General features: G+C 46.6%; 2 protein-coding genes across 2 annotated transcripts in view; one reads left to right on the top strand and one right to left on the bottom strand.

Moving 5' to 3' along the window:
• Positions 1–1030: 1030 nt before the first annotated feature.
• On the bottom strand, positions 1031–5298 carry LOC149271429 (adhesion G protein-coupled receptor F3-like). The gene is made up of 6 exons (XM_089507435.1): positions 5122–5298; positions 4784–4957; positions 3223–4593; positions 2087–2128; positions 1479–1532; positions 1031–1054 (listed from the first exon to the last, which is right to left on the bottom strand). Exons 1-6 carry the CDS (start codon positions 5296–5298, stop codon positions 1031–1033), a joined length of 1842 nt encoding a protein of 613 aa, XP_089363561.1.
• A 10523-nt stretch (positions 5299–15821) lies between these two features.
• Positions 15822–18842, top strand: part of LOC149271428 (kinesin-like protein KIF3C) — a 31179-nt gene continuing 28158 nt past the window's right edge. The window contains exon 1 of the mRNA XM_089507434.1: positions 15822–17234. Coding sequence (XP_089363560.1) covers positions 15822–17234 — 1413 coding nt within the window. The remainder of the gene's footprint in view (positions 17235–18842) is intronic.

Below are 18842 nucleotides of genomic sequence, written 5' to 3'. Positions count from 1 at the left end.
TTAAACACTAGACGGGGGCTGGATTTATGACTAAAAGGTATCAATGAAATGCGTGATTTTCTACGGATCAGTCATTCTATAGCTTTATGTGGCTCTCATTGTGGCTGTTTTGGCGGCCGTTGGCTAGTTTCTACGCTGGAGGATTTGCTGTTGAATCGTTACCTCTGTTACAACCAATCAGAGTTCAGACGGGTCTTTGAATGGTGCCCATTGTGTCTTAAACACAGAGAGAAAACACACAGGGTTAATTGGTGAAAATGCCTCCAAATGTTTTACTTTAGAATTGCGAGAGTAACATATATAGGAAAACAAGGAGCCGGGCGTCAGTCCCCGGGGGCTGTTATCGCCATGACTCTGAGCCCTCTCTGTGGGGTGGTTTGTGGACGAGTATTTCTGAGCCATGCTGCAGCGCCGTGACCCGCTGGTTCTGGTCCAGTTCGCTCGCGGAGCCCCTGCAGAATATGAAAGCGGTTTGTTAGCGATCTGGTGCAGTTCCAGCATTCATCGAGGACAAGAGAGCCTCAGTCTGCCCGGTAACCTGCGTAAATCATCTGAAGGAGCAAAGCCATAAAGCGAGATCTGTGCAGAGAGGAAGCTTTATGGCTTACTCTGACGCCGCCCTCGCAGTTACTCTGACCCGCCCACGCGGTTACTCTGCCGCTACCCTCGCGGTTACTCTGACCCGCCCACGCGGTTACTCTGACGCCGCCCTCGTGGTTACTCTGACCCGCCCATGCGGTTACTCTGACCCGCCCACGCGGTTACTCTGACGCTGCAGAGATGGTTACTCTTACCCCGCATAAATGGTTACTCGTGCACGTGGTTAGTCTGGTCCGCCCACGCAGTTACTCTGACGCCGCCTGCGCGGTTACTCTCGCACGCGATTACTCTGAAGCCGCGCACGCAGTGACGCAGTTCATGTGGTTGCCTTGGTGCTGGGTACTCAGTTGAGTTATGTACAAAGGGTTAACACAGGGGTCAGCTGGGGTGAGACTGCTTCCCCAGGGTACTTACCGCACAGGGGGATCCATTAGTAGGTGCTCACCGAGGTAGCCTGTAAAATGAAAGCATACGTACGGGTTAATTGTGAGAAATGTTCTAGTGCGAGGAGGACGCTCTCTGGGTCACTAATTAATGAGGCTCTAATCACTGCCGATGAACTCTTTTTTTTTTTGGCATCTTATGAATGTCTTTTATTCCTGATTTCCCTGAGGAAGGAGGGAGCTATTGCAGTGATGAGTGCGGGTGATGCACAATGCCGAGCCTTTTCCCATATTGCTGAATGAATGCTTCATTATTCCGGAGGTTTATTCTAATTTAGCCAGGGTTGGAGCGTTTTATGGATGGACGGGGAGGAGAGGACAGCCGCTCAGGGAAGGGGAATGCTGGCCACTTTACCTCCGAAGTTTCCGTTTCGATGTATAAGCAGAGGAAGGAGTGAAAGAATCCAATGGGTTTTACAATAAAACAGTCCTTACCGTGCTAGTCGGGGGCGACGTCCGCGACATGCGGTTCTTCACGAGATCCAGAACCTTGGAAAAAATAACCACTTTTATATAGTTTATATATTACAGTATTATGACCCAAATCGTTTCCACCCAAGCAGCTTAATCCTCGATGAATCTGAGATTTATAAGAAATGAGAGCGAAATCTCGCGTTGGGTTTGCACTCTAGTAACCGGGGACAGTAAACACGTCGCTGCGCTCCCTTCCTGTGTTGCTGTCTTATTGGAAGGTGTGAGACGTTACCGCGTACGGATTGCATGGCAGTCTATTTGCCATCCTCTGAGTCTCTGTAACGGCACAGCGTCTCCGGACCGGAGCCCCGGGTACCACCCAGCCTCTAAATATCCGTTCTTTTCATGGATAAATATGAGCGCCCCCTTCTGTTGAGCATTTGATTTAAAAACCCCGCCATGTTACTTAGACTGTAAGCTCTAAGGGACAAGGGACCTCGCTTCCTAATCAATTCATACCTTCCATACCCCAAAAATGGCAGCTAAATCTGCACTCGATCAGTAACAATATATACATGTTATCAGACGTGGTTACAGACAGAATGGCTGCCGCGCCACGGCTACGGTACCTTTTTATCCAGAAGACAGGCGAAGAGGAGAATGAAGAACCCCTGCAATGCGGAAAAACACACAGTTATACCCCCTGACAGGTAGGAGGCGCCGTGCTACCGAATGGTGAGTGGGAACCACAGCTATATCTATGCGGAGAACTCCAACGTTACCTAAATGTGTAACCCTCCCTCAAACCCGCTTTTTAGGGAAGAGACCCCAATGCGGAGTCAGAATGGGGATGGAGCAGAGAATGGGTAAAAGCGGCCGGGGAGTTTTTAGCTGATTTGTGCATTCAGATTCGTATGAGTTTTGTTGAATTTGTTAATTCGTACGAATGTCCAAAAACAGAAGGAATCCCGATAAAACAAACGAGAAAGCTACAAATTCTTGTTTGTATTTTGTTTTTTTTCTCCCATTCTCTCTGACAACCATTTACATGTCTCCGCTCCCCCATGTCCATTTCTGCCTCTCCTCCTATTCTGCTCCGTCTTGTCTCCTCTGCGTTCCAAGTACTTCCGCAGCTGGGTAGAGGCTCCGCGCAAACCACGGGGACAACCTCTGCCCCCCCATTCATCCATTCGGGGGTCTTCCGCCCAGAAGAATGGAGACAGAGGAGCAAAGCTGGAGCAGGAGAAGCGGAGAGTGAGAAGTGGGTCTTTGGAGAAGTTAGGGAGCGAGAGAGTGTCAGTGAGTAAGAGAGAGTGAGCGACAACAAATTTTATTTCCAAGCTCAAAAGTTTGAATCATTTTTGGTCCATTTAGTGGCTTTAAGAGAATGACCTTTAACGCCCATGCAGTCCTTACAATGGTACGGTTGTTTTTCGGTGTTGTGGGTGTACTGTTGGCTTTACGTACATGCTGTGCCCATTGATGTCTGTTCTGCGCTGTGTTTCCGTGTTTTTATACATTATATAGGGCCTGATAAGCTCAGTAGTGTGAGCTTTTTGGGGCATTCAGACCCAGGATCAGTGAAACGGTTAACATTTGCGAATAAAACATGAAGATTCGCGACCCCTTTTTTACTGAGAGCCCGTGGTGTTTCCAGAGAAGACTCTTACAATACTGCTGCTCTTGTGTTAAGAAACATTCATTATCTCTCTACCGATTGTCTGAAGACGGGGAAATAAAAAGGGTTTATTAGGAATCCACTGACCTGCAGAGGGTTCAGCAGCACGAACATGTAGTCTAAAGCCAGCATGTATTTGTTGTTGAGCAGCGGGATCCCAATGGCCCACGTCAGACCGAACTGGGGGGTGCAGAAGACAACCGCTTTGACCAGCTTCTTCACAACATCCTCGTCCTCGCTGCTGCCTTCAGAAATGGACGGCCTGAGAAGCTTCCGGATGACCACAATAAGCACCAAGACATTGCCTGATATGCTGATAATTGTTGGTATGATGAATGCCAGGGACGCCCCGGAATTGTTATTCAGCCAACACGCATCCGCTCTCATGTAATTATTGTTAGGATTATACACCAGGAAGGTGGCCGTAGCAATAGAGATTGGGCATATGTATCCCAACACCACGGACAGGGTTACGAATTCCCTTTTGGTAACATGGTGGAAAACAAACACCAGTCGGCATACCAAAAAAACTCCTTGGACCGCGGTCCAGAAGAAGAAACCGAGAAGGGAAAGATGCGTGCAGTACGTCAGAGCGACACAGACCGGATTATCAGCGTGGGGCTTGATGTAACTGGACGCTACAAACGAGATGTGATTTATCAGCAAAAACGTGGACATGTTGAGGATGGACACGTGTCTGTAAGAAGCCATGGGGTTATTTGCTTGACTCAGAAGGATCGCTTGTATCGAGATGCAGGTAATGAGGGATGCCATGGAGATGGCGAGTCCAACTGTGGTGATGTAGTTTAGGACCTGAGAGTGGAAAGGGTCACTCGGCACAGAGTTCAACATTAACACCGAGAAGGACGTGAGGTGGCTGCAGAAACACTTGGTGAGTCCATCGGTGACTTGGGTGATGCATCCCTCCGACGACCACATGTTGGAGAGGAAATCATAGAAAACGCAGATGGCCGTCTGATCGCAGTCTCGGCCTTTACACTGGAAGGTCATGTTGATCTGAGCATTATGAGTATTCCTGTTATTTAGTAATAATATATTTGTCCGTATGTCACTGGCCACATAAAAGCTACCGTCCTTATTTCTTTCTCCGTCGTACAGACTGTTGAAGCGACCCGTTTGTGGACTGTAGGTCATCGATAACACATTCGCAAAGCAACCTAGAGGGTCGAGCTGGTCTATGTCTTCACGCGGCACTGAAACATTGACCCCGGAGTGAAGAACCATCACGGACTCGTTCTTAAGATCCCGGCAGGAGAAGACGGAGCACCGGAGGTCCATGTTCGCGAACGACACGTGAAAGGGTCCATCGGTGGTGGTCATTTCTGCAAATATAATCTCGAGATTTTTCAGTAGCAGCGATCCAAGATCGCTGGCTGCGCCAGCCACGGGGCCCAAATGGAGGTCACCGACAAGCTGGTTGGCTATGTGCGCGACTTTCTGCAGACAAACAAGGGAAACAGGCATTGTTTAGGGATTCAATTCTGCTTAAAAAGGGCAGTTCTGATTAGATTTATTTATACAGAGACACTGTGCACTGACCAAGATCTGCAGCTTATGGATTTGGCTGGAACGCGTTTGGAGACCCGTGGGCTTGTAAGACCCTGATTTATCATCAACACCTACTTACAGTTATTCTGTCCACACTAAACTTCTTGTTTGACTGCACGACGTGCTCTGTCACGTTTCCCAGCGTATACAAGATCAAGCGCACTTCATTCAGGTGAAAACCCATGAAGGTGGAGGACGAAATGTATTCAGTGATTTGGTCAATGACTGCGAGTGCTCCAGATTCCGGCGTGCGCTGTGGATACAAATGGCAGGATATTAGAAAAAGATACAGCGTGGTATTGGTGATAATATGCAGCACGTAATGATAGGTAACTGCAATTCCCATAATCCCCTACCACCCATGGTTTACTGGAGGACATCATGCTCAAGATCCTATCCTAGCCTATCCTGGGCCACGGGGAGTTTTGTTGGATGTTCATCCACACTACTGGTGTTCAGTAGTAGTCGGGGGTCACGGGTGCCGGCATTGGGGGTGACCAATGCCTTATTCAGCGATGTCTGCAATGGAAACACTTTCGCCACGATGGTCTTGTTTAGAGGGCCCCTGAGGGCCGCACCACTGCCCACCCACATTATTCGCAATGTTACCATTTCATTTCTGAATAGTCAACAGCTGATGATAGAAAATGCCCCGTTACAGATGGTGCAGTATAAAGAGAGGGGTCACTTACCGAGGATGCTATCTGCAGCCACGTCTCTATCGGAGATATAGTAGCGGTGGCTGATGCCGTGCCTGTCATACAACGGAATGAACAGCAGTGAATGATACAGAATATCAGAAACCCCGGTAAGACTGGCAGGGGGCAATAACAGCCATAGTCCTAGATTGTTGTGACCTATTCCTATCATACATGTATCAGATCCCATCCCCAGCGTGGCCATAATGCGTGCATAGGAGGCACTATCCAGCCCTGTCCCACACAAATCCATCAAAAGGGACTCCACCGAAAATACACAGGGAGCGGAGTAAGTATCAAGTCGGGGGGGCACATGCCCCCTTCAGTGTTGTAATGCTAGATGCCTTGATGGATGTTTGCGGAAGGGCAATTGACACTGAGATTTTCAAATGAGCAGCCCAAACGGAGTTGTTGACAGATTCACTCAATCCCTTGATCTAAAGGTTGGGGTATTATCTGGCCATACAGGGTTAAAACTTTTACCCCCGATCCACTGGGAATTGTGACTGCATTTGGAGGAGACAATTTCAAACTTTAATTAAAAAAATATGTATATTTTATATATATTATGCAACATTTTGGTACATACCGGACGTGGCAGCAGACGTGGTCAGACTGGGTGTTGTACTTTGGCCTAATTTTGATGGAGTTGTAGTATTTAATGCTAAAAGTGGATTTGTCGGAATCGTAGTATTTAATGATGATGATGATGATGACGTGGTGAGATTTGGCGTTGTTGTGGTATTTGTGGTGGTCAGTGTAGTATCTAATGATGATGATGATGACGTGGTGAGATTTGGCGTTGTGGTATTTGTGGTGGTCAGTGTAGTATTTAATGATGACGTGGTGAGATTTGGCGTTGTTGTGGTATTTGTGGTGGTCAGTGTAGTATTTAATGATGATGATGATGACGTGGTGAGATTTGGCGTTGTTGTGGTATTTGTGGTGGTCAGTGTAGTATTTAATGATGATGATGATGACGTGGTGAGATTTGGCGTTGTTGTGGTATTTGTGGTGGTCAGTGTAGTATTTAATGATGATGACGTGGTGAGATTTGGCGTTGTTGTGGTATTTGTGGTGGTCAGTGTAGTATTTAATGATGATGACGTGGTGAGATTTGGCGTTGTGGTATTTGTGGTGGTCAGTGTAGTATTTAATGATGACGTGGTGAGATTTGGCGTTGTTGTGGTATTTGTGGTGGTCAGTGTAGTATTTAATGATGATGATGATGATGACGTGGTGAGATTTGGCGTTGTTGTGGTATTTGTGGTGGTCAGTGCAGTATTTAATGATGATGATGATGACGTGGTGAGATTTGGCGTTGTTGTGGTATTTGTGGTAGTCAGTGTAGTATTTAATGATGATGATGATGACCTGGTGAGATTTGGCATTGTTGTGGTATTTGTGGTGGTCAGTGTAGTATTTAATGATGATGACGTGGTGAGATTTGGCGTTGTTGTGGTATTTGTGGTGGTCAGTGTAGTATTTAATGATGATGATGATGACGTGGTTAGATTTGGCGTTGTTGTGGTATTTGTGGTGGTCAGTGTAGTATTTAATGATGATGATGATGATGACGTGGTGAGATTTGGCGTTGTTGTGGTATTTGTGGTGGTCAGTGTAGTATTTAATGATGTAGGTGGGTTTGTAGTTAATGGGGTTGTTGTGTTTAATGGTGATATCCCGTTTGTCGTGTGCGTTGTATTTAAAGGGGTTGATGTCGTGGATCCCAGGGTAGTCAGAAGAGCTATTGACGTGGGCTGTTGGGTTGAGGAGCTGGTGGCCATTGAAGTGGTCGCAGTGGTTGATTGTGTTGTTATATCTGTTTAAATACAAGTGATGTTGATCAGAGAGACAGCGCAGTATGTTAACCGTTAGATTGATAGGTAGACAGTCCACTTTATTGAAAGGGTAACATCGTGGTGGATTTGCCCCATGAAGGAGTTACTCGTTGCCACGTCATAGAGAACCTCTTGGTGTCTAAGTGCCATGGCATCTTGATGTATAAGACATGTATACGCACTTTTACATCTAAAAATGTCTAAAACGCCGATGACTCACATGGTCCGGGGCAGCTGGCCACAAGAGATCCGTTGGGGTCACTTCCGTTGAGTACACAGAACTGGGTGGCAAATGCTTCTGCCGCTGTGTTGTTAGGGTTTATGTTGCACGTGGCCGGGACGCTGTCATTGTAGAGTGATGTAGAAAAGCATGAAAACATGGCTGTTCCTGTAAAGAGACGGAACGTGGCACGTAGGCCACGGGTATCTCAGCGACTTTCCTAATCAGATGGACACTTCAGAACATACCTTAACTATTGATTGAAGCATAATTCTAATAAAACTAATATCACGTGCATAGGAAAGGCCAGACGTCACAGATAGACACTGACCCCTGAGCGAGAATACACCCATCCTCGGGGCCCCTTGGGACTGGCCACTGACACTTATATAGGAGGCTCCAAATAGTGAGAAGAATACATAGAAATAGGCTGACTCCCTGGATGAACTCCCCTAGTACTGATTTACCATTTTACCCGCTCCCACCTAATAGCCACGCTGTGAGCCTTTCACCAGTGGATATACTCAATATAGGAGTTATATATATAATTATATTTCTATATACATGTGTGTGCTAATGTATTGTGTTAGTGTAATTGTATGTGTGCTACTGTATGGCGTTGGAGTGTGTGTATCAGTGTATGGTGTTAGTGTGAGTGTGCTACTGTATGGCGTTGGAGTGTGTGTATCAGTGTATGGTGTTAGTGTGAGTGTGCTACTGTATGGCGTTGGAGTGTGTGTATGAGTGTATGGTGTTAGCATGATTGTGTGTGCTATTGTATGGTGTTGGAGTGCGTGTATGAGTGTATGGTGTGAGTGTGTGTGCTACTGTATGGTGTTGGAGTGTGTGTATCAGTGTATGGTGTTAGCGTGAGTGTGTGTGCTATTGTATGGTGTTGGAGTGCATGTATGGTGTTAGCATGATTGTGTGTGCTATTGTATGGTGTTGGAGTGCGTGTATGAGTGTATGGTGTTAGCGTGATTGTGTGTGCTATTGTATGGTGTTGGAGTGCGTGTATGAGTGTATGGTGTTAGCGTGATTGTGTGTGCTATTGTATGGTGTTGGAGTGCGTGTATGAGTGTATGGTGTTAGCGTGATTGTGTGTGCTATTGTATGGTGTTGGAGTGCGTGTATGAGTGTCAGGGTTGAGCTCTGTCCTTGGGTCACCCCCTCGGGGTAGTGGAGTAGTGTTTGGCCTGCTACCTGGCCATTCTCCTCCCCCTCCCAACCCATTTAATGGTAACTATATAAACATTTATAGAGGTCCGTCACTCACCTGATGAAGAACATGCGCCCCACGTTAAATCATCGTCATATTTTGATGTCAAAGAACACCAGCTAAACCGTGTCCCTCCATCCGTGGTGCACCTGCCGTAAAATGTCCCGTGAAACAGGAAGGGGAAGGAGCAGGAAATCTCAGCCCCTGGAACAGAGAAGCAGAAAATGTAAGAGACGCTCCAGTCTGCGGAGACACCAGAGAGCGGTCTCTTCTGCCGTCAATATTCCACCATACATTATGGAATTAATCAATTGCACCCCCGGTTAGTGCCCCTCCAACATTCCAAAGCCATATTATCGGGGCTTTTAGGGCAGTAGAACCCTGCGATCCCCTCATACCCAGCAAACATCCTGACCTCCTAGAAAAGAGGGGCATCAGGGGAGGAGAGAGGGGTACAGGGTTTTGGGGACTGGCTGAACTAAGCAGAGACATGCAGGGGGTATGCATTAGGGTGAGGGTCATTTCGGCTGAAGGACAGTATTTTTCTAGCGCTGAACAGGCGAGGAAGCCACCGACGTGGTCCTGGCAAAGCAACAATAATATGGAGGGTCCGTAACACGATCCTCAGGATGAAAAGGGGCATGAGGCGGAGGTTCTTCCACACATTACAGGATGTTACGGTATCTGAGAGGCTTTGAGTAGAAGAACGAGGTGATGAGCATAAGCTGATTGATGGAATCTCAGGGGTCGTGTGAGAAAGGACTAGAGGTACGGAATCTTCCTTCCAGGGGAAGTTCTAGAATGTCCACTAATAATAATAATCCACCAATCATCGGGCAGACGCTGTTCTCTGGTTGTAGGAACTGAACTGAGGAGGCAGCAGCCTGTGGATCCAAAGGGCCACGAAGCCCGATTCTCCCCTGGATGAAAGAAGTCCAGCTGGGGCCACGCGGCGATGCTGAACGTCTCTGCAGACTTACCGACGGCTCTTTTACCACGATTTCCAGAATACCATAAATCGTCTTCCCAAAAGCTATAATTCTGTTAAAAATGAAAAACAGGACAGTCCCAATTAGAAGAGTATAATATCAGACCAGGTCATGTGCTTGTAAGGACATCGATCAATAAAGAGGGAGAGATATATCATTCTACCACTCCTACTGGGAGGCTGTTCCATTATCTACGACTCTTTATAATAATACTGTTATCATGGGATGCCAAGTTATAAGAGTGCATTCCAAACATTTTTAGGAAAGCGAGGCATTCGTTTAGGGCTGGGAACGTCCAGGCAGATGGGAAGGATTTTCTGTTCTCTTGCAGTTCCGCATATAGACACCAGGGGGTGTAGGTTTACTAGGACTTCCAGTAACATTTTCACCGATACTGGATCCTCTCTGTGCTCCTTACAACCCAGATCAGACAGTAGAGTGCAAATCATGTGGGTCTAAATGCAGAGGAAATAAGAGCCAAGAGCGGCTGTGCGGGAACAGAACAAGTAAGAGCGGGAGCTGAGAGGACTATGTCCGCCATGACACCGAGATGGTGAGATGGTGGTATTAGTCACTAAGAACCCAGGTGGGGGTAAACACAGCAGCGACCTGGAGGCAGGGCCTTGTATGTACTCCCCCCACCCATGGTCTTTGAAACAAAGACACCTGAACACCTGTAATAACAGAAAATGCTACAGGACAGCGGCTTCATTCAAATGAACGGCGCTTTGCAGCACAGCGAGATTTGCATCGTAAAGCAGGAGCAGGTGGAGAGGTCTGCATGATGGGAGTTGTAGGCGAAAAGCAGCTATAATGCCACCTTTTTGCACGTTCTGGACCCGTGAGTTTTTATACCCGGTCACGCGGTAGACCGCATGCATGCGCGACACAGACCGCACCAATGCTCACAATCCACACTGACCACAGACTTCACATGGTTAAGTGCGCGGCTCGAGTGGGTCGCCTGCGGTAAAAAAAACACTAAGAGAAAGCAGAAGTCAGAGCCGCAGCGTCCCCAGGGCATCTCGAAGGGGTCCATTTGCCTTTAACTGTTTCAGTGCTGAATTTCCTTTGCCCTCTCTATTCCCCTGTGCCCCTCTTTCCTCTCCTGTTCCTCTCTTTCTTCCCTGTGCCCCTCTTTCTTCCCCTGTGCCCCTCTTTCCTCTCCTGTTCCTCTCTTTCTTCCCTATGCCCCTCTTTCCTCACCTGTTCCTCTCTTTCTTCTAAGTGCCCCTCTTTCCTCCCCGATACCCCTATTTCCTTCCCTGATGCCACTCTTTTCTATGAGCGCAGAATGTTTGCTGGTATGAGGGTCTTACAGGGTTCTATAGCCCTACGATGTGTATAGAATCATTATTATGCCCATTGCTGCAAGAGTGTCTCAGTACACTACATATATAATATATACATGTGTCTGTAAGAGGGTCTCGGTACAGTGTATATATAATATATATGCGTCTGTAAGAGGGTCTCGGTACAGTGTATATATAATATATATGCGTCTGTGAGAGGGTCTCGGTACAGTGTATATATAATATACATGTGTCTGTAAGAGGGTCTCGGTACAGTGTATATATAATATATATGTGTCTGTAAGAGGGTCTCGGTACAGTGTATATATAATATATACATATGTGTCTGTAAGAGGGTCTCGGTACAGTGTATATATAATATATATGCGTCTGTGAGAGGGTCTCGGTACAGTGTATATATAATATATATGCGTCTGTGAGAGGGTCTCGGTACAGTGTATATATAATATATATGCGTCTGTGAGAGGGTCTCGGTACAGTGTATATATAATATATATAATATATATGCGTCTGTGAGAGGGTCTCGGTACAGTGTATATATAATATATATGTGTCTGTAAGAGGGTCTCGGTACAGTGTATATATAATATATATAATATATATGCGTCTGTGAGAGGGTCTCGGTACAGTGTATATATAATATATATGTGTCTGTAAGAGGGTCTCGGTACAGTGTATATATAATATATATGCGTCTGTGAGAGGGTCTCGGTACAGTGTATATATAATATATATGCGTCTGTGAGAGGGTCTCGGTACAGTGTATATATAATATATATGCGTCTGTGAGAGGGTCTCGGTACGGTGTATATATAATATATATGCGTCTGTGAGAGGGTCTCGGTACAGTGTATATATAATATATATGTGTCTGTAAGAGGGTCTCGGTACAGTGTATATATAATATATATGTGTCTGTAAGAGGGTCTCGGTACAGTGTATATATAATATATATAATATATATGCGTCTGTGAGAGGAGAAGTTATAGGGTGGGGAGTAGAAAGCATTGTGAAGCCACAGCGAGTTACTCACAAAAGGCTGAGTTTCACCTCCCATGGAGTCTCCGCTCCTCAGGCAGAAGATGACAGCGAGCAGGAGAAGGAGACTTCTCGGTACCGGCAGCTCCATGGCAGGTTCCTCGGCGGTGCGGCCGGCAAACTGATTCACCTGCAGCCGTGCCGACTCTCTCCGTGCAAACTGAAGATGCAAATTTCACGCGTTCCTCTCTGTGTACAGAGCGTCAGCAGCCCGCACCAGCTCCTCGTCCCCAAACCCTTCAGTGCCAGCGGCTTAAAACGAGTGGCCCCAGGCCCAACCGCTCCGCCTCGGGTGATTGTAGCTCGGCGACACCAAACATTTGGGACCCGGTCCGCAGGGCGGATAACCCTCTGAGGGCGCCCGGAGCCGGTTGGGTTGGGCGCGTGGACGGACCGGCTTCAATGCTGTGAACACCAGGACAGAACCCAGAGCTCACCGGGCCTCGGGTGGACCGCAGACCGCAGACATGGGAAGATCTTGGGAGAGCGGGTTCAAAGCGGGGAGGACTAATACACCGGCTGAAAACGTTCCACGCAAGTCTAAAAGACGGCGGAAACCACGGTGTAATTCCTCGCGGTCATTTACATCACAGGCAATGCAATGTTTATGTCATGTGACCCCTCATGATGTCACAACGTGAAAAGTTAGCTAAATTGTGCCCGGAGTGGGGTGAAAATTCACGGTCACTCCTGCAGGAGCATATTTCAAATTTTCACCCAATTCTACAAGTTTCCTTCTCCGTCTGCCCTCTGTGATACCCCGTTGGTTTCAGGGCTCGGATCCACACATAGTAACCTAGGGTGGAGAAGTCCGTCTGGTTCCGGCTGATACCCCGCATCTGAGAATTTACTACCCCTGCCTTGGGCATCTTCAATTTTCAGCATGTTGGGCATCCCACTGGTTACTAGAACCCGGCACTGGTTACTAGAACCCGAAACTGGTTACTAGAACCCGGCACTGGTTACTAGAACCCAGAACTGGTTACTAGAACCCGGCACTGGTTACTAGAACCTGAAACTGGTTACTAGAACCCGGCACTGGTTCCTAGAACCCAGAACTGGTTACTAGAACCCGGCACTGGTTACTCGGACCCGGCACTGGTTACTCGGACCCGGCACTGGTTACTCGGACCCGGCCCTGGTTACTAGGACCCGGCACTGGTTACTAGGACCCGGCACTGGTTACTAGGACCCGGCACTGGTTACTAAAACCTGGAGTTTCCTTGTAGTGACCTGGAGACCCATAACTAGAACGCTGTGATTTCCTTGGGTAAATATGGCCGCTCACCACTTGTTATTACCCCATGCAGTCAGCTTGTTAATGCAGCCTGATGTGGCAGTTTTCCATTTTACCACCAGGGGGAGCCAAAGCCCAACATTTACTCTGAGGGTCAAACGATTAGATTATCGATATACAGACAGATTAATAATAATAATAACAATAATAATAATAATAATACAATAATGATAATAATAATAGATAATAACAACAAAAATATTAATACACTAAAAATATCAACAAAAATAATGATAATATAATAACAATAATGATAATAATAATAATAATACAATAATGATAATGATAATAATGATAACAACAAAAATATTATTACACTAAAAATATCAACAAAAATAATGATAATATAATAATAACAATAATAATAATAACAATAATGATAAGAATAATAATAAATATACTACTAATAATACAATAATAAACTAATAATGTTACTAATAATAACACAATATATATGGAAGGCCAAGGAACCCGCGGGACTCCGACTGCTTCCAGATAAGATTCCTGCAAGGCTCGTGCAGGCTGTGTCTGGCTGAGCATGATGGGAGTGATGGACCACAGTTGGTCTCTGTTCAGAGGGACAATTTGAGTCACGCTTCGCCCACAGTCACTGAATCCATTTTCCACGGCTCAGTGATAAACGTGACCTCCATCCGACCTTCGTCACATAAAGCCCCCGTTCAGCAATCACTGAAGCCTCCTGTGTCTGAGCGCCTGCCGCCTCGAAGGGGACTTTCCACGAGCAGACGTGGCAAACATGCGCTCTGCACGTCTTTTTGGCGCATTAATGTCCTGTCACTTAATAAACGTGCAGCTGACCACCAGAATTCTGATGCACGGCTGTTATTCTGGAAATGTATTGTAAACCCCTGTGTGCATCTGCCGGGTCCCACCGGGCCCTGCACGGCTCTACTGGGTTCTGCTGGGTCCTGCGGGGTCCCAGATTTTGGGCCAGAATCCGACGACACGCAAGGAATGCGTGTGTAATAAGCGTGTCTCCTGCACATGTGAACGTGGCCAGATGTGGCATTGGGCCCCCTGCCAGTAGATTGATTCGGGGTTATCTGCCCCAGAGGCCAAACATTAACTATTTGGTTTTACTGAAGAAAAATACATTTTTTAACTGTTGTTCAGAGCAGGTATCAGTGCCTCTAAATGGGGAGGAATAATCTTTACGTTATCTTTCCCCTACTATTAAGTTGCTGATTCGTTCAGGAAGCCTTTGTAAGAGTGGGGGAGGGGAGAGACGTTTGGGATAGGAAATTGATCAGATAATGCCAGCTGCAGGCTCCTGGATGGAGTCACCTGTATTCAAGCAGGGATTCCAGCTGTGATATAGCAGGGAGAAAAGCACCAATCGGGATGCTCCGATACCATTAAATCAGAGAAGACTGTGTGACCCCGAGAATCTGCCCCTTCACCCCGAGACTGGGGTAAAAACCCTGAGAATCTGCCCATTCACCCCGAGACTGGGGTAAAAACCCTGAGAATCTGCACTTTCTCCCTTAAACTTGGGTAAGCACAAAACATCACTCCCATCACACACAGCAGGATGTGTGTTAAATAAAGCCAAAGACCATAAAGCAGCCAGTAAAAGGCCCACGCAATGTGGAAAAGGTACATAATATGTAGTGGATATATGGAGCAGCCTCCCAGCAGAGGTAATATCCCAGAGATTACCCAGAGGACACCAGGAACGGATATCACAACAGGTTAAAATAAACAAGAGCGTTTCCAGCAGATTCGAGACAGAGTGAGTGCGTGCGCTCTAAATGGCTCTTCGTAAATTGAGAGCTGCTAATGACCATCATCCTCCGCTGGCCACAGTCTTTGTTTTGCTGCCCTGTCTGTCCTCCGTGTTAAACTACAACCCCCAGAATTCTTCCGCAGGGTGACATCGCATCACACAACCCCATGGGGGGTGAGTTCAGCTGCACAGAGGGTGGGTCTGATGAAAGGGAGAGCGCTATTGTGTTATCTGCTGCTCTCCTCTCCAATCAGGGAGTGCAGGCATCACCCCCTCCTCTCCAGAGCAAAACAGCCTCCTCCCCGCCTGCCTCCCCTCCTGCCTCCCCAGCCTCTCTGCCTTTCTCCCTGTCATTCTCGCCACACCGCAATGAATGAGCATCCACAGCTGACAACAGGCTAGGCGTTTCCAGCCGAGTCTCAGGAAACCTGACGGAGGATTCTCCCCCAGAAGCGAGGGCGACGCCGGCCGGTGAAGGGGCATTTTCTGGAAATCTTCATTATTATTAGGATTTAGGACGGGTTGCCCCGCGAGGCAGAGTGACGGGTTCGTAATTCTCATGTACCCCCTGAAAGATGTGTAATGGATACCCGATGGACCTGCAACAAGGGGATTATCCCCACTAAAGGAGACATTTGCCCCGTAACCCACCTCATGAGGCCGACGGAGAAGAGAGCCTGAGATATTTTTGCCCTGCGTGTCTTCCTGGAATAAACAAGGCATCGGCCACGGAGGGCAGAAGGGAGGGGTCCAATATGGGCAGTAAACCCAAGAGCAGCGAGGCGCTGAAGGTGGTGGTACGATGCCGGCCCCCCATCCGCAAAGAGGACGCGGCCGGCTACGACACCATAGTGTCTATGGACATCAAGCTCGGGCAGGTGACCATCCGAAATCCCAGGGCCAACCAGGGGGAACTGCCAAAGACGTTCACATTTGACGCCGTGTATGATGCCAACTCCAAGCAGGCGGATTTATACGATGAGACGGTCAGGCCCCTCATAGACTCTGTCTTACAAGGGTTCAATGGCACCCTGTTTGCATATGGGCAAACGGGCACAGGCAAGACCTACACCATGCAAGGCATGTGGGCCGAGCAGGAGAAACGAGGGGTCATCCCCAACGCTTTCGATCATATTTTCACCCATATCTCACGAACCCAGAACCAGCAGTTCTTGGTGAGGGCGTCTTACCTTGAGATCTACCAAGAGGAGATAAGAGACCTCTTGTGCAAAGATCAAAACAAGAAGCTGGAGCTCAAGGAGAACACTGAGACCGGCGTTTACATCAAAGACCTCTCTTCCTTCGTGACCAAGAACGTGAAGGAGATCGAGCACGTGATGAACTTGGGCAACCAGGCTCGGTCAGTCGCTTGCACCAACATGAACGAGCACAGCTCCAGGAGCCACACCATCTTTGTCATTACGATCGAGTGCAGCGAGTTGGGTGTCGATGGACAGGAGCATATCCGGGTGGGCAAACTCAACCTGGTGGACTTAGCCGGCAGCGAAAGACAAAGCAAATCTGGAACGAACGGTGAAAGACCAAAGGAAGCCTCCAAAATCAACCTGTCCCTCTCAGCCTTGGGTAACGTGATCTCTGCTCTGGTAGACAGCAGGAGCACCCACATTCCTTACCGAGACTCTAAGCTCACCCGCTTGCTCCAGGACTCTCTCGGCGGTAATGCCAAAACCATCATGGTTGCCACTTTAGGCCCAGCATCTCACCATTTCGATGAGACCTTGTCTACCCTAAGGTTTGCCAACAGGGCGAAGAACATTAAGAATAAACCGAGGATCAACGAGGACCCCAAGGACACTCTGCTAAGGGAATTCCAAGAGGAGATCGCCAGGCTGAAGGCCCAGCTGGAGAAACGAGGGATGTTAAGCAAGAAGAGAAGAAGGAACAGCCGCAGGAAAAAATCAGTGGACGGGGAGAGTGCTGTAGACACAGAGACAGAGGAGGAGAACGACCATGGGTTGATCGAGAAAAACGTCGGATGTTACCTGAAGGAACAAGCCGAGCAGCTTCAGCAGGAGAAGGCGGCCATTCAGGATGACCATAGTCTGCTGGCAGATGAGAAGCTGAAGCTCATCGAAGAGAAAGAGAAGATGATGGAGGACTTGTCTAAGGAGCAGAAGGCCACAGAGCTTCTGGCCGTCAAATTCAAGGTAGGTGCCGGTGGTTCCTTCCAGATGTCCCCCTGTATATCATACGGCCCCCGTTTTCTGTGGACTGGTAGAGGCAGCAGACATGTTTAGCCTCCAGCCTTTCTGGCCTCTAAATGCGGTTAATTGACTTTATTGCTCATTTGTTTCCTACGAACGCGTTGGGTAATAATTATAGCAGAAAGACTACTTTGGGTTCTTCCATCTTAACTCATTTCAGTGAAAGGGTTAAACACGGAGTTCGAAAGATCTTTCTATATCTATCTATTATCTATCTATTATATATCTATTATATATCTATCTATGTATCATCTATTATCTATCTATCTATTATATATCTATCTATCATCTATTATCTATCTATCTATCTATTATCTATCATCAAAAGGGGCATAGATGCCCACGACAAGGAAATAATTCTACCCCTGTACAAGTCACTAGTCAGACCACACATGGAATACTGTGTACAGTACTGGGCACCAGTGTACAAGAAAGATATAGTGGAGCTGGAGAGGGTTCAAAGACGGGCAACCAGAGTAATAAGGGGAATGGGAGGACTACAGTACCCAGAAAGATTATCAGAATTAGGGTTATTTAGTTTGGAAAAAAGACGGTTTAGGGGGGATTTAATAACTATGTATAAATATATAAGGGGACAGTACAGAGATCACTCCCAGGACTGTATCTATAACAAGGGGACATCCTCTACGGTTGGAGGAAAGAAGGTTTCTACACCAGCACAGACGGGGGTTCTTTACAGTAAGAGCGGTGAGATTATGGAACTCTCTGCCAGAGGAAGTGGTGATGGTAAACTCAATAAAAGAGTTCAAAAGGAGCCTGGACGTGTTTCTTGAAAGCAATAATATTACAAGTTATGGATATTAGATTAATAGGGACAGAACGTTGATCCAGGGATTTATTCCCATATTTGGAGTCGGGAAGGAATTTTCCCCCTGGTATGGGGCAATTGGCATCTGCTTCATAAGGGTTTTTTGCCTTCCTCTGGATCAACACAGTAGGGACACAATATGTATATAGGTTGAACTTGATGGACTTTGGTCTTTTATCAACCTTATGAACTATGTTACTATTATCTATCTATCTATCATCTATTATCTATTTATTATCTATCTATTATCTATTTATTATCTATCTATCTATCATCTATTTATTATCTATCATTCTTTCTATCTACAGATCTGTTATTCTTTCTATCAATCTATTATATATCATCTCGCTATCTATTATCTATCTATTATCTATCTATCATCTATTATTTATCTATCTATTATCTATCTATCATCTATTATCTATCCATCTATCTATCTATCTATCTCTCTATCTATCATCTATTATCTATCTATCTATCTATCTATCTATCTATCTATCTATCTATCATCTATTAGCTATCTATCTATCTATCTATCTATTATCTATCTATCTATCTATTACCTATCTATCTATTATTAATCTATTATCTATCTATCTATCTATCTATCTATGTAATCTATCATCTATCTGTCTACCAGTAAGATCCAAGACTTATCTGGGCAGTTCTGGGGGTTTGTTACTGGGTTTACTGGGTTGGTTACTGGGCGGTTACTTGGCTTG

The sequence above is a fragment of the Sceloporus occidentalis genome, unplaced genomic scaffold (assembly GCF_023333645.1).
Source record: "Sceloporus occidentalis isolate IW3139 unplaced genomic scaffold, rSceOcc1.0.p SCAF_521, whole genome shotgun sequence".
Taxonomy (NCBI): domain Eukaryota; kingdom Metazoa; phylum Chordata; class Lepidosauria; order Squamata; family Phrynosomatidae; genus Sceloporus; species Sceloporus occidentalis.
This window is presented reverse-complemented; position numbering and strand designations above follow the sequence as displayed.